At 43.3% G+C, this 15,483-nt stretch overlaps 1 protein-coding gene across 1 annotated transcript in view; it reads left to right on the top strand.

Moving 5' to 3' along the window:
- cspg5a (chondroitin sulfate proteoglycan 5a) overlaps window positions 1-12,369 on the top strand; it is a 96,546-nt gene extending 84,177 nt beyond the window's left edge. Inside the window, exon 4 of the mRNA XM_034696893.1 lies at window positions 11,534-12,369. Coding sequence (XP_034552784.1) covers window positions 11,534-11,681 — 148 coding nt within the window. The 3' untranslated portion in view covers window positions 11,682-12,369. The remainder of the gene's footprint in view (window positions 1-11,533) is intronic.
- The last annotated feature ends 3,114 nt before the right edge of the window (window positions 12,370-15,483 follow it).

Genomic DNA, 15,483 nt, shown 5'->3' with positions numbered 1-15,483 from the left:
GCACCGTTAAAAAACTGCATCAACTTATACGATGTGGAGAGCCTCTCTTGAAAGAGACCAATAATCTCGGTGTCCAACTAAGATGGTAAATATCATACAGCCAACTTTGGGCCAGGTTGTATCTCAGCCTAAATATTAAGCAGTGAGCTGGCCCACATGCTCAGCTGAGAAAAACACACAACCATAGGTTTTATACAAGCCAGACAAAATGTAAAGGAGGTTGTTTGACTTCATGCAGGCAGCTGGTTTACTGATAGAAAAATGTCCATGCAGAACATAAATCACAGACAGAACACACCAGGTACCAATCTGCTGCTTCTGCATGTTTCCTGACTCCAGAGACGTCTCCCTGCTTCCAGCTGGACACACTTCACACACACACACGGACTCACACGGACATGCTAACACTTGCAAATAAAAAACGCTTGAAGATGCACACATGAAGAGTGAAAACATGTCTTTTTAGACATGCAACACAGCCTCACATGCAAATACATTTTTACCATATATGTTCTGAGAAAGTGGCCGACAGCACAAACTAAGTGGCATTTTACTATCATCTTACAAACTCTCATTTAGGTGATTAAATAGATTCAAGGGGTTGTTAACTGCGATTCCAGTCAAGCCCCTTTTTTGAGAAACCGGGCCGAGCTCATTGAGGAAGCTCGGCTTTCAACCCCTACAGACAAACTCAAATCTGCACATAATTTAACTAGTTTTAAGGAAGTCTGGCCCACATGCTGCGCTACATTTAGAACATCTTCAGTGCTTTACTTTGCCATCAGGAAGCCACTTTGTTTTAGTTCTCTTCTTAGATGCAGCACATACTCGTTCCTCCGCCTGCAGCGCACTGATCCGCTATTTGGGTCGCCGATGTTCGAGTCAACTTGACTTTGCCCGGAAAACGATACTTCTCTGAATTTGATATCAGTGCGTTTTCATTTGAGATCATTTTGAGCAACAAATGCTGAACATTCAGCTGACACTATGGCAATGGTGAAACTATCTGCTGCACAAACAGGTGAGTAAGACTCTTACTTCATATGAAAGAAAAGGGCTGAAATCACAAGGGTTGTGAGCACTGACTTTATTTGAACATCTTTACTTTAAGAGGCGCACACTGCAACCACAGGTGTAAAGAGGAGTCTGAACACCTGGGTGTTTTGAAAGATACCAAATACAGAAGTCAGAAACAGGACAGTACAAATGTGAGGACAGCTGTGGACAGTTCACTAGCAAGGACCACGCCACACAAGGAGATAAGTTTGAACATATAATTATTTATTGTGCATCATGTAGCCCAGCAGAAGGAGACTCAGGATGGAGGTTACGTCTCGGCGTTATCCTGCCGGAGCTGATCTTGACCCCAGGCTGTACCTGGAATAAGACAAGGGCACAGAAGAAGGGAACACAAGTTGAGTTGTAAGGGATAAGGGTAATTGAGGTGATGGAGGGTGGGTTGAAGAGTAAAAGAAGAACAGTTTAAGCAGGCTTATCAGGGGATTGAGGGTGTGGTTTAGGCGTGGTCCTGCTCCCGAATTGAAGTTAACACCTTAACTTCATTTATGATCAGTCAGTCAATCATCAGAGTCATTTGAATTGACCTGTATGTTGTCTTAGGGGAGAGGGTGCAGACTGGTGCACACAGATGCAGAGGTGAAAAGACACCTAAACAAACCTGGCGAGCGCTCCAGAAGAACCTGTACTATACACTACACATATAATCCAGAATCTGACCTCAAACAGGAAGAGGCAACTGCTGAAGTGTTCCAGCTGAAGTCCAACAGCATGTTTCTGAGTGGTACATTAAAACCTGAGAGGTAGTCCGTCTCTCTTGCCTTTGGTGTGTAACTTTATGTGGTCAGCCCTCGTTGCTGGAGCACACCGAGGTAAATTGGTTGGCACAAACAAATTATCACCAACAGTTGCTGGCATGTCTTTGTGGAAAAAGGAAAAACAACCAGTGTTTTCTTTGGTCCTCCGCTGCTGGAACAGACTAAAGGCATTTGTGTTGGTTTTTGCAACCAACAACAGAGCTGTTGGTGTGTCTGGCTCAAACCTCTATCATCTTGACTTTGCAAAATTGAAGCGAAACCACAATAACAGATTTACTAAAGGAGGGGAAATTGGCATGGGTTTTGCATGCATGCAGATGCAAATCACTGCTGCCATAAATCACCGCAGGAGCAGATTTATCTCGCCTCATAGAAGCTGCTGTATGTTTTCTCAGTAGGTGGGCTGCAGAAACAATACAGAGACTTCTTTACATCCATATTCTCAGGGTTGGTATAGGCTGGAGGATGACTAAAGTGTGTGGATGTAGAGGCATGATAAAGTGTGTTTTAATTACCTTTAAGTTGATGTATATGCATGCATAGCTTCAGTGTTGAATGCAGGAGTTACATTTGTAAAATAATCTGTCTCCACTGGTTTTTTTCTACTTTTGCTTAATAACTAATCATCTGTTGGCGTGAGGAGCTGAGGCTTAATGGCCCGTGTATAATGATGTTTGATTTTAATGCCTGAGAGAAATATGTTTGTTAAAAATGTCAGAGCTGTCAGTGTTTGTGTATTCAACCTCTTTCTTTTAAACGATCGTATAGAAATGAACTCTTCATATTCATCCTGCCTCCACACAGCAACACACACCTCCCACGCATGTTTCAGCTCCACTCTATACAACTTTCCTTCTATTCAGGAGGCTAACTCATACAAAGGAGCGCACACACACACACACACACACACACACACACACACACACACACACACACACACACACACACACATTGACACACACTTGTGCACACTTACATTCATTCATTCACAAAGCATCTGTCACTTTCCCATGCTCACTGCCACTTTCTTTCACACACACACATCCATAATGCTATTCATGTGAGGACATTCATTATGGTTATGTATGGATCCAACTCAGACTTAAAGCAGAGCTGTGTTTGAGTCTCACAGGGCCAAGTCCAAGTCATTCACAAGTCTGTTTCAGACAGGTCTAACCATAGTTTGAAGTTAATTTAGCAAAGTCACAAGTCAAGCTTCTATAGTTCTTCAAAAGAGGTTTTAAGTAATATGAGTGAAGTCTCAAGTAATTCGAGAAAGGTCCTAACATTCAAGTCATTTGAGACAAGTGCAAGAGGAATTTCAAGTCCTGTTTCAAGTTGTTTGAGACAACTTTAGGTTGGGTCTAAACTTCTAGTTGAAAAGTTTAGACCGCATCTTATCTAGTCCAAATCAGGTCAAAAGCAAGATCATGTTTTTTTTGTTCAAGTCAAGACATTCAAGACAAGTCTTAGCCGAGTCCTAAGGTGCAAGCTCACGTCAAGTAATGCTGAACAAGCGTCAAGTTCATGTCTTCAGAAAGCCTTTAATAGTCTCAAGTTTTGTGTCCCATTGGACGCCATTGGACACAAGTAAGAGTTGGTCATTTGTTAGTCAGGACAAGTTCCAATGATATTGGACAAGTCTCAAGTCATTGGAGCCAAAAGCAGGAAACCTTTTGAGTCTTTCATGTCTGAACCAAGCGGCAACCTCCTGCAATTCATCAAGCATCCACTTGAGGCTGGCTGCCGAAACACAGGAAACCACATACACACTGTCAGGTTCAGGAATCGTCACAGCAGAGTCAAGGAACACACGGACAACTTATTCAGCTTTAAGCTTGCTTTGCAAAGGGAAGACTGATCCAATGTTCACCACAGAGTGTGACAGATCATCTTCAAAGTCTCCTCTGTTGCTCAGCTTCTTTTATTGTGAAAGCATAGGCGTGATCGTATTACAAAGGGCGTGATCGTATTTCATTGGTTTGCACGACAGTCAGTCACAAACTTCTTGTTGCTGGGCAGAATCACTTTGAATCATACAATGTAAATGCTGGCGTAAGCTGTTTCTCTCAATGTGCTGCTTCCTCTTATCATATCCTGAAAGAACTCAAGCTGCTGGCAGATGATAAGAAGTTTGCACAGTTCTCACACACACCCATTCAAAGAAGACAATCTTTACAGCAGAAATAAACATGTTTACAACCTGGTACAAAAAACAGCTTTGATCTATGTAGCTAATTTCTCTATCGGCACACACTGTGCAGGGGTGAATTATTTTCTAACGCGTCAGTTCAGAAGATAGTAAGATTAAGAGTTTTTGCCCAAATAAGGACATGACTGACTTGACTGACAGGCGGGAACACATAGCTGTTGGCTAGGAGGCTCAAACCCCGCCTCTTTACCTCACACTAAGTTTGGTTGAGTTCAAAATTTCCAATATGGCTCCAGCCAACGATTGGCTTCAGAACAGCGCTCAGGAACAGATGGGTGACGTCACCATACTACATCCATTATTTATAGTCTATGGTCTGAACTTGTGCTTGAAAAGTCCAGGTTGAGTCTCATTCATGGTAAGCCACAAGTTCAGTCTAAGTCAGTTTTAAAGAGGGTCAAGTCTTAAGAGGACAAGTCCATGTCTCAAAGTCTCAATGCCAAATATTTGTGACTGAGTCAGGTCCAAGGCTTAAGTCTGAAGCTCTTTAGCTTGACTTAAACCCTCGGGGTCTTTTTTAAGGGTGGGATGGTCAGTGTTTTTTTTACACAAATGTAACAGTGAAAACCCCAAATTGGTTCCCACAAGGCTAGAAGTGCGACATCAATGCACACACACATCCCTCATGTGATAAACAACCCTGACTGTGTCTCAGAAGTGGCTGCTGCATCGCCGGCCCTTTGTCGGCTTTCCTTTTAGGATCACTGAAAGCAACGGGTTAAACAGCGTCATTGTGGCGGATCCTTCCCAGGGTGCAGGGGTGCAGATGAGTGGAGGGTGGGGGAAGGTCTGAGTGCACTTTTCTCTTTTTTTTTCGAATAAATAAAGAGGAGGAGTAAGAGACCAGAGGACAGAAAGAAAGACTCTTTTTTAAAATCTAGAGTAAACAGCAGGAGAGGAGTCACACCAACAGCAACAGCAGCGATTATCACCCTTTAATTCCTGTCAGACCCTTTTTTACTCACATACACAAAACCAGACCTGTGAAAGTTGGCACAGGCAGAAGTACATGACTGCACATGCTCAAACACCTACACACAGACACTAACAGAGGGAGGCAGGGAGCCATGGCAACAAGTGGGTATTACGCGACTGACGGCGAGAAGTGAAGCACGATGGGGGAGTTGCTGTCATCCTCTGAGAGCAGCACTGAGCCTTAATGTCCGTGTTCACGAGGAAAAGAAGCTCAGTTTGAGTTTACTTTATTTCAGAGGGATTCAATTCAACACAGAGAGAAGTGTGCCTGGTGTCAGGATGAGGACAGTGCAGCACCTTTGATTTTAAAGGTTCCCTTCACACAGCTCTTGCTTGTATAACCACCTGTTCATGATACGTCATCTTGCTTGTTACTCCTGTAAGAAGGGATAACTGAGCTGAAACATCTCTTCTATGCATGCATGAGTGAAAAACACAATATTAATGTTCACAAAGAGGGCTTAGAGATGACACACTTGACTTTAACTCTGTTGTCAGAGCCCATGTTGACGTCACCCATCAGTTTCTGAAGCGCTGTCTTGAAGCCAATCGGCGGTGGGAGCCATTTTTGACGTTTAAGTACCACCCAATCACCCAACCCTATTGTCTTAGCATTAACTACTTACTTAGTTAACTACATTTACTTTCAGGATGCATCACATTAAACAGTCAAGGTTTGAGAGTTGGTGCTTCAGTCTATTCTGGCTCTATACTTTTCTTTGCCGATGCTAAGCTAACCACGTTTCTTTCAGTTAGTTGCAAACAAAATGCTTCTGCAGCTAGAAATAACGACATATACATTACAATATTTTGTTCCCTTAAACACTTATATATATTGATTGTTGATGGTAGCACATTTGCATGTTCCTACACATCAGGAAACAGAACAACACAGTGCCTTTAGCTGTAATATGTGTTGTTGTAGTGTAATTGTAACTTCTACGTAACTCCTATGTGTTTGGAATGGGATCTGCTTCTACATTATTCAATGTGGAAGTATTGAGTGTTAATGGCTGGGCAGAGATTTCCGGGAGTCAGATTAAATCCGATTAGAGGGGTCAAGGGCAGAGATGAAAAATAATTGACACAGCGTTCATGTGAAGATTAGACCGACGAGTTCAAAGAGACTGACTTTGACCGACACCGTGGATGAGGAAACCGTGACACCTGATCCATCTGAGATAAACAGCTACTGGTCCTCTGTCTGTCAGAGCTGCAAAAGGACACATTAACCCCCTTTCAGTGTGTGTGTGTGTGTGTGTGTGCATGTGTCAGTGCATGTTTGTGTGTGTGTGTGTGTGTGTGTGTGTGTGTGTATGTCTGTATATGTGTGTGCATGTGTCAGTGCATGTTTGTGTGTGTGTGTGCATGTCTGTATATGTGTGTGCGTGTGCATGTGTCAGTGCATGTTTGTGTGTGTGTGTGTGTGTGTGTGTGCATGTGTGTATGTTTGTGTGAGTGTGTGTGTGTGCGCATGTGCGTATGTGCATGTGTGCATGTCTGTGCGTGTGTGTGTGTGTGTGTGTGTGTGAATGTGTCTGTATGTGCGTGTATGTGTGTGTGAGTGCACGTATGTGTGTGCATGTGTATGCATGTGTGTGTGTGCTTGTGTGTTCGTGTGTTTGTGTGTGTGAGCGTTTGTGCATGTGTGTGTGTGCTTGTGTGTTTGTGTGCATGTGTGTTTGTGTGTGTGTGTGAGCGTTTTCCCACAGCTTACCACTGACCTTTCAAACATTTTTACTCTCTCTCTCCCTCTCTCTGTCTCTATCTCTCTCTCTCGCTCTCTCTCGCTCGCTCTCACTTTCGCTCTCTCTCGCTCGCTCTCACTCTCGCTCTCTCTCAATCTCTCTCTCTCTCAATCTCTCTCTCGCTCTCTCGCTCTCTCTCTCCCTCTCTCGCTCTCTCTCTCTCTCTTTCTCACTCTATCTCTCTCTCGTTCTCTAGCTCTCTCGCAACTCTCTCTCTCTCTCCCTCTCTCTCTCTCTCTCTCTCTCTTTCTCCCTCTCTCTCTCTCTCTCGCTCTCTCGCTCGCTCTCACTTATCTGCTGCTGGCGGCAATTTCATGCATCTTCAGACAGAGGGAGCGTTGTTGCCATGGAAACCCGCTCTGATGCTACAATCTCAGCAAACAAGATCCAAACTCGGTGACCTCCGGGCTCCTCTGCCTTCACACGCTCACCGCAAGAACACACATTTAGCGTCTGCACGAGGCAGATTAAGAGTCTCTTCTGCAGCTTTACAGACATCGAGTGATAAAGTGTCGCCTATCAGAGCATTAACGCTACTCTGCACTTCACATCAGGTTAGAAGTTAAATCCTGCCATCTCTCCAGACGACCCTAATCCTCTCCTCCACAGCTGTCCAGCTGTCACTTACAGTTGTGACACACACTCTTGCAAACACACACACACACAAGAGAACTGTCCTCAATATGACACCCAACAGGTTTTAGTTTCCAGTTGCATTAGCAAAGCTTTCTGAATGCTGATGAAATCCACTTTTTATAACTTTATTTATGGTGCTAGCTGTCATCAGTTGGGAGAATAGAGTGTGTAACCCCAAATTTATACAGGATGCGCAGCTCGACAGCTTGCGCCCTGCTACACAGGGTTTGAAGCATAGCATCACCTCAGACCTGCCAGGATCAGCTGGGTCCAGCATAGAGAGAACAACATACAAACAACAGGTTACAGAGCCTTCCTGTGGTTGAATCATTTAGATAGTATTCTGTTACTTTTGTGCTTCTATCATCACTGAGTGTGCTGCAAAAATTTGCCTCTATTTTGTTGTCCTGTTACCTTCTGACACAGTTATCATCTTAAAGTCCTGTTCACTAGCAAGGACCACGCCACACAAGGATATAAGTTGAACATTTAATGAATTAGTTGTGCGTAGTGTGACCCAGCAGAAGGAGACTCAGGATGGGGGTTCCGTCTCAGCATTATCCTGCCAGAGCTGATCTTGACCCAGGTTGTGCCTGGAAGTAGACAGGGCGTTGAAGGAGCGAGCACGAGTTGAGTAGGAGAGGACAAGGAAATGGGTCAAGTGCAGTAGAGTAAGGTGAGGGTGGGTGGGTTGAAGAATCACGGACAAGCAGTTGGAGTAGGCTGGCTACGTTTAAGTAGACTTGTCAGGTGATTGAGGGTGTGGTTTAGGCGTGGTCCTGCTCCTGAATTTCAGTTAACACCTTAACTTCATTTGTAGTCAACCTGGATCACTGATAGGTGGCTGTTTGTAGCTTACATCCATAATCGATGAGTATTTCTGATCTATACGATCTTTTAAACCCGTCCGTATGTCTGACTTCCTGTCCAGGTCGGTCTTTTCTGTGCAGATTTACAAGTGCTGGGCGCGGGCTCTGTCGAAAATGGACTCGAAGCGTATCTCTGGCGGACTGGAGTGTAAGCACCCTCCTGAACATGAGCATTGACTAGAATGGGACATATTGGCTGTGCAGTCCGCAGTGCAGCTGTAAAGCGACGCTGCGCATCCTGTATAAATTGGGGGTAAGTAGGGGGACGACGTGACAGCTTCCCCAAAGTGAAGCCAAAACCTTGAGAGCTCCCTCTTCTGATTGGCTATAATCATGCTAACAGATGGGACATGGATCATCTGAGCTCAATACTGTGGCTTCAAGTGCATCACATAGCAGTGCTGATAAAGGGGTATGTTGGCTTCATTTTTGTACGATGGGAGGAAGGAGAGATGCATTGACTATCTCTTTGTATAGTCACTGGTGGGTCATATTTAGAGAATGCAAATAAACAGCTTTCAAATCTAGAACTGAATCATAGAACCCAATAAGTGTTGATGCAAATGTGGATCTGACACAAACGCAATGTCTGGGCATCCATCGTTGTGGTTATCCCTTAGCTTAATGCATTATTATCCTGGCCCAGGTCTGTGCTTTCCGGGTGCCCCTCTAGTTCTAGTTTTTTTTCCAAGGGTGATTCAACTTAATTACTTAATGACACTACTAAAAGAATGTTCTATGAAGTTGCTTCTTATAAATATCACTCATGATGTGACTCCTTGAAGAGGTCTTGAGGTTGGATGTGACTGGTGTAACCTATAGCTTTTTCAGAATGATATTTAAGTTTTGAATCCAAAATTTGAAAGTGCTTAATTCTATCAATGTAATGTTGGATAAATGTAGTGAAGAGGGTAAAAACAACAGTATTTCTCTGTAGGTGACATGTAAAGAAGTATAAAATGAGATGATTTAATCAAAATAAGCACAAGTAAAAAAAGAAAAAAGATAACAGAAGAACTAAATTACAATCATTCTAGTTTTAATCAGAAAGGAAGCGTTCCTGCTCTTATCACAGATCGACTTGAGCCCACTGAGGTATAAAATGTGTCAGGGCGGGGACTGAGGGTACAAGGAAAGGAAATAGGAAACAGAGAACATGGTGGAGGCATGTCATGATTTCTCTTTTTTCCTATCTGCTGCTCTGAGTCAAACCTGCTGGGACTCGGGATTCATCAGCACTCTGTGATTGGCTGACGATGTGGTGGAATGATGGTGTCAGGGTCTTGAAGGAGCGGCTGTGATTGGCTGATGCAGGCACGCACACATGCATGATGTAGCCACACACTCCAAGCACACACACAGAGAGACACATACAGAGTCATGCATCTATGTATGTAAAAACACACACATGAAAGTGCTTAAATCAACACAAGATGTGCCAACCGGACAAACATGCATGCACTTTAAAACACACGTGAACACAAATCTCACAGTTGTGTGTAAATTCGGACAGAAAACTGCACAGTGCTCTTAATTTAGAATTACATGCATGCACGCACACATGCACACAGCGTGTCTTACAAAGCCGCATGAAAAGAAGGGATTGAAACCCAAAGGAAAGAGAGGAAAAGCGAGGGGGGGTAAAATCTAATGAATCGTTCTGGCAGCGTCTAGTTTACTAATGAGGCTCTGAGGAATGCTGATGATCAGAACAGGACCCTTTGGCTTCTTTTCTGATGGAAATGCAGCGATATATTAACCGTCTGAAGCAGAGTAAACCCCCCCTGCTCCCTTTCTACGAGGCTACGTGTTGAATGAGCCACTGGTTTGGCAGCAGGAAGGTTTGATGGCTGCGACTTCAGAGGGCTGAGAGTGATGTCAGCGCACTGTTCGCTTCAGGAAGACTAATGATGGTGGAGCTGCTTGACTTCATAAAGTCTTACATTGTGTTGGGGAGGGGTCAGTGAAAAGGGGCTTCTTTCTTTGCACCACAGGTTTGGTTTGATGTCATGTTTTTAACCAGATTATCTTACTTGTCGTTTATACTGCAGTCCCTTAAAACATGGGCATATACCTGGTCAGTGCACTCTGCTTAATCTAGCCTAACATTGCCTATATTTAATTTTGGGTGGCTAGGATTCGCTGATGGCTACAGTGTGCCTGTCTGTCAGCCAAGTTTAATAATAATAATTGATAGCACTTTTCCAAGTACTCAAAGTCACTTTACATGAGGTGCAAGTTTAGGTTAGGTCATGAAGACATTCACACCTCGTACAGTGTGGGCGGATAGAGAAATAAGCTTTTCAGTCCCAAATCGTTTTTTGTATCAGGCTTTAAAAATGTTTATTTTTGCTTTAGATATGTTTTTTTTTGTTGTTTTTTTTAGATATATTTTTGGGCATTTTTGCCTCTATTTGATCAGACAGCTGAAGAGAGACAGGAAATGTGGGGAGTAGAGAGCGGGGGAGGACATGCAGTAAATGGTCAAGGCTAGAATTAAGCCTGCTACCTCTGCAACGAGGGCTATAGCCTCTGTATGTGGGGTGTGCTTAGACTGCTTGTTTGTTTTTTTCTAGAATGGTTATGTATGTGTCTTCCAGAGCTTTTGGAGGCACCCTCAAGTGGACACTTGAGGGACTGCAGTTTTTAGCACTTCCGCATTGACTTCAATCCTCAAGACACAAGGTTTCTGCTTTGTGGTGACCAGTTGTTGGAAGAGGACTGGTGCTGGAGACACTGGTCAGTGTCAGCTGATTCCATAATTTAACTGAGCTCCTATGTCACTAGTTCTTTAAATGGAAATAAGTGCCAGTATTTCCATTATTCACTTGGCGTTTGCATCCTGCAGCAAGTAGTATCAGTCCTCGAAGCAGGCGGCCAAGGTTCACTACCGACCTGTGGCACTTTCCTGCAAGTCATCCCTTGCTTTTCTTCCTGGTGTCTTACTCTGTCCACCTTTGAATAAGTAATAATAATAATCTTCATTTCTATAGCATTTTTCTAAACAAAGTTACAAAGTGCTTCACAGAAAAACACAAAAATACACAAAGAAGAAAAAAATATATAAAAAATAAGTATAATAATAATTTTAAAAATAAATAAAAAATAAAATAAATAAAAATAAATAAAATGAATAAAGGCATTAAAATAAAAAAAATTGAAAAAAAGACATGAGGTATAAATTCTATCCACTCTGTTTTGAGGTCAGTATATTTATCCATTTGCGTCTCATTAACCAGCTGATTTCTGCACTGCTAGGTGTCCATCGACTTGGAGATCCACCTCGTCAAGAAGGCTAAGTTGCAGTCCCCCAAGGGTCCTTTGGCCCACTATGACATCTACCTCACCAGGATGCCCAACAACAGCAAACCTAGAATCCAAAAAGGGCCCCGTGCCAAAGCTGTGAACATTCCCAGCAAAGCTAAGGGCCGAGTCCTTCGGTGGCAGGACGACGTGGAACCTCCTTCTCCTCCTTGCTCCATCTGCAGCCCGGTCAGCACTCGCTCGCTGCCTGCCTCTGTGATCTACGAGAGGCCCATACCGTGGACTATGAACCCTTACACCCCCTGAAGAACTGAACCTCATATCTGGGTGTCCTGAATGTCATCTTAAAACGGTGTGAATGTAAATGTAGCACTTTGATGGCGTTTATATGAAACAGGAAGTTAGAGCTGTGTTTAAAGTATCAGTCAGAGGAAGATGATGCTGGTTTGCACTTTGCTTTAGAAGAACTGTGACCTCCTCTGGCAGCTGTCATTCAAGATATTGTTAATGTACGAGTCTTAAGGAGAGGAAAGAGTTTATTGAGAGGATTGTAGTATGTTTCAAATAATTATGATGGTATTTCTGTTTCAATAAAAGTATATGTTGTTGGTTTTGCTGCATCACTGGTCTGCCTGGAGGAGCAATTAGCATCCCAGGAAAGGCAAGATGTGTTTTGCATGTCCTTTTTTTCTTCTTCTTTAGTTGTGTGATTATGTACGGTGGGAAGAACTAAATAAAACTACAAATGACAAAAAGCACTAAAAAAAAAAAAAAAAACTGTGACATTGTTCAGCCTCAGTGTCACCCTCAGGAACACTTCAGGGACTGTGGGAGCTTCCAACGCTCGGTAACCTTTGCAGAAACACAAACACATGAATTCATTTTTACACTGATGTATCTGTGCCAACATGTGCAGTCAGTCTGCAGTCTGGGAGACAAGGACTGACATCTGACTCATTCACGTCTCACTCAGCTGTGTGAAATAAATGTGGTGTCTGTGTATCATTATCTGGTGCTTAATTGATCCCTGCTGGAGGAGTTACAGACGCTGCATGTGTGTGAACTTGATAACTTCATGATGCTTCTTGTGCATGACCTCATTTACAGCTCGGTATCTGTTTGGTAGAGCTAACAGACTAACGTGTAGACGGAGGTGGAGGATTGAAAAGATGTTGATTTAACTGTTAACCTGCTGATAGATGTTTATAGATCACATTTTTAAAAGCACACATGGGTGAAATGCTTAAATGTGACATGAAAGTTGTTGGCCATCACTTTACATCTCTTTCATCTAGCCTTTTGGAAACTTTCAGTGTTTCCACATCTCATCCTTTTTGTTTTTGAAAACATGTGTTTGCTGTTTCCTTAAGTTTCACTCCTCTAATCCATTCTGCCTTTTAAAGAGAGTAAAGCTCTGATAAAACACTTTATGCTGCCTGTACAGCTTAACAGTAAAACTGAAGCCGTGCTTTTTGGCCCCCAGGATGCCACCAAACTAATTCACAATAACTTTTGATTCAGCCCTCACTTTTGATTCCCAGGTAAAATCAGTGGTGAAAAATGGTTTCTTCCAGCTCAGAGCCATCTCAAAGTTAAAACCAGTTCTCTCTCAAAACGACCTTGAAATAGTCCTCCATGCTTTCATTTTGTCCCGCCTTGATTACTGTAACTCCCTGTATTCTGGAATCAGTCACTCAACCTTGTCCCGCCTGCAGTCGGTCCAAAATGCTGCAGCCAGGCTTCTGACTGGTTCCAGGAAGAGGAGAGGGCGTCTTGGCTTCCCTCCACTGGCTTCCAATTTGCTTCAGAATTGATTTTAAGGTTTTGCTTTTTGTTTCTAAAGCTCTGAATGGTCTGACCCCTCCCTATATAACTGACCCCCTGAGACCCTTACAAAACCTCCAGGCCTCTGAGGTCTTCTAACACGGGTCTCCTGGAAGTCCCTCGGTCAAAATATAAACTAAAGGGCGACTGCGGTTTTAGTGTAAAGGTCTTTGGAACAGCATCTCCCCCTCAATCAGGGCCGCCCCCCTCTGTTGACTCTTTTAAGACTCGCCTCAAAACACACCTTTATATTTTAGCATTTGATTCCTCTCGCCCTGAATAGGTTTCAATTCCCAATGCTGCGATTTCTTTGTTGTTTGTCTCTTTCAAATAATTCTTTGGTTTGGTCTCACACTGTGTTCTTTATTTTATTTTATTCATTGATTTAATTCTTTTTTTTTATGTATTGTGCAGCACTTTGGTCAGCTTCTGCTGTGTTTTTAAATGTGCTTTTCAAATAAGCTTGACTTGACTTGACTTGACTCGCTGCAACAGACAAATTCAGTGATAATCAGGTGAGCAGAGTTGAGGATTCAGCAGCTAAAGATCTGGATACTTCCTCCAGGAGTTGACCTACACGAAAGACAATTGAAATATAGATCAATACTGATACTGCTCTGTGGCTGCCAGGTGTGTTTAAGTTTAAGTGCTCTGAAGACTTCATAAAACAATAATATATTAAAGCTGCAGTAAAAGCAATATCTTGATTAATTATTGTCCTCCCTAAAGCATGGTTACTCTCTCTTTCCCTCTCTCTTTACATCTGCCGTGATGCTTTAGTGATCTTCATGGACAGGATCTCAACCTGCAGCCAGCTTGGGAGCGTCAGGACCCCATCTCTGCGTTTTGCAGACCATGTGGTTCTGTTAGCTTCTTCAGGCTCAGACCTTGGGCGGTTTTCAGCTGAGTGTGAAGAAGCAGGGATGAGAGTCAGCACCTCTGAGTCTGAGGCCGTGGATCTCTGCCGGAAAACTGGGTGGCTGTCTCTCAGTAGGAAGTGAGTCTTTGCCCCAGGTGAAGTACCTCAGGGTCTCGTTCACACACAAGTGAGGGTAAAATGAGGCAAATTGGTGCAACGTCAGCAGTAATGATGGCATTGTGCCGCGTTGTCATTGTGAGGACGAAGCTGAGCTGGAGGGCAAAAGTATCTACTCAGCTGATCTGTGTTCCAACCCTCAACTTCGGTCATGAGCTTTGGATTGTGACTGAAAGAATTAGGTTGCATGCAAGTGGACGACCACCTTTTGGAGTTTTGGAGATAAGGTCAGGGGCTTGAAGCTCAGAGTAGAACTGTTGCTCCTTTACATCGTAAGGAGTCAGGTGAGGTTGTTCAGGTTTTTGATAAGGATGCCTCCTGGACCCTCACTTTTGGGTGTGTCCAACAAGATGCAAGCCTCAGGGAAGCACAGAAACAGTTGCAGTGAAGATGTTCAGGTGTACATTTTAAATCCTAACCTGCAGTGCAGCCGCTCAGGATGCCATCGCTCTGTCTGAGACGTCTAGGAGAGAGCTCTGTTATTAGTAGGTCATAATGGAACACAGTTAAAGATTAACATGCAGATTCACTGCAGTCACAGCCTTGATGTGTCTGATATGAAGCTGCTTCAGAGCGACACACTGCCATCTGCTGACTCAAAAAAAAACTCATGTGCCAATGTCCTCCCATTTTACCTCTGTGTGTTTTATTCAGCTGCTCTGCATGAAGCTCCAGTGTAAGATGGATGAAGCACAAATCACAGCCTGAATTTAATCACAGACAGAACTACTCCTCTTTTGCATTTACAGGTGATACATATGCATTTAATATTTATAAGACATTCGGTGTCTGCATGTCTGTTACTGAAGTGGTAGAATGCATAAGCTGTTTAACTCCGTGGCAGCAAGGCAGGCACAGTTATCAATTTACTAAGACATCAAAACTATGAAATAATCTGGTTTTGCCATAATCTGGATTACAACAGGAGTCAAATAGGGCTATCCATTGTGTACTAACCCTACCTCTGAACAACACAACCGATGGTCTCAAACACATTAAGAAGGCAAGTCATTCTACAAATGAACTCTTGACAAGGCTCATGTCAATTAGAAACCATTCCAGGAGACCACTTCATGAAGCGGAC

This window comes from Notolabrus celidotus, chromosome 12, assembly GCF_009762535.1.
Source record: "Notolabrus celidotus isolate fNotCel1 chromosome 12, fNotCel1.pri, whole genome shotgun sequence".
Taxonomy (NCBI): domain Eukaryota; kingdom Metazoa; phylum Chordata; class Actinopteri; order Labriformes; family Labridae; genus Notolabrus; species Notolabrus celidotus.
The sequence above is the reverse complement of the archived record's forward strand: the minus strand, read 5'-3'. Positions and strand labels throughout refer to the sequence as shown.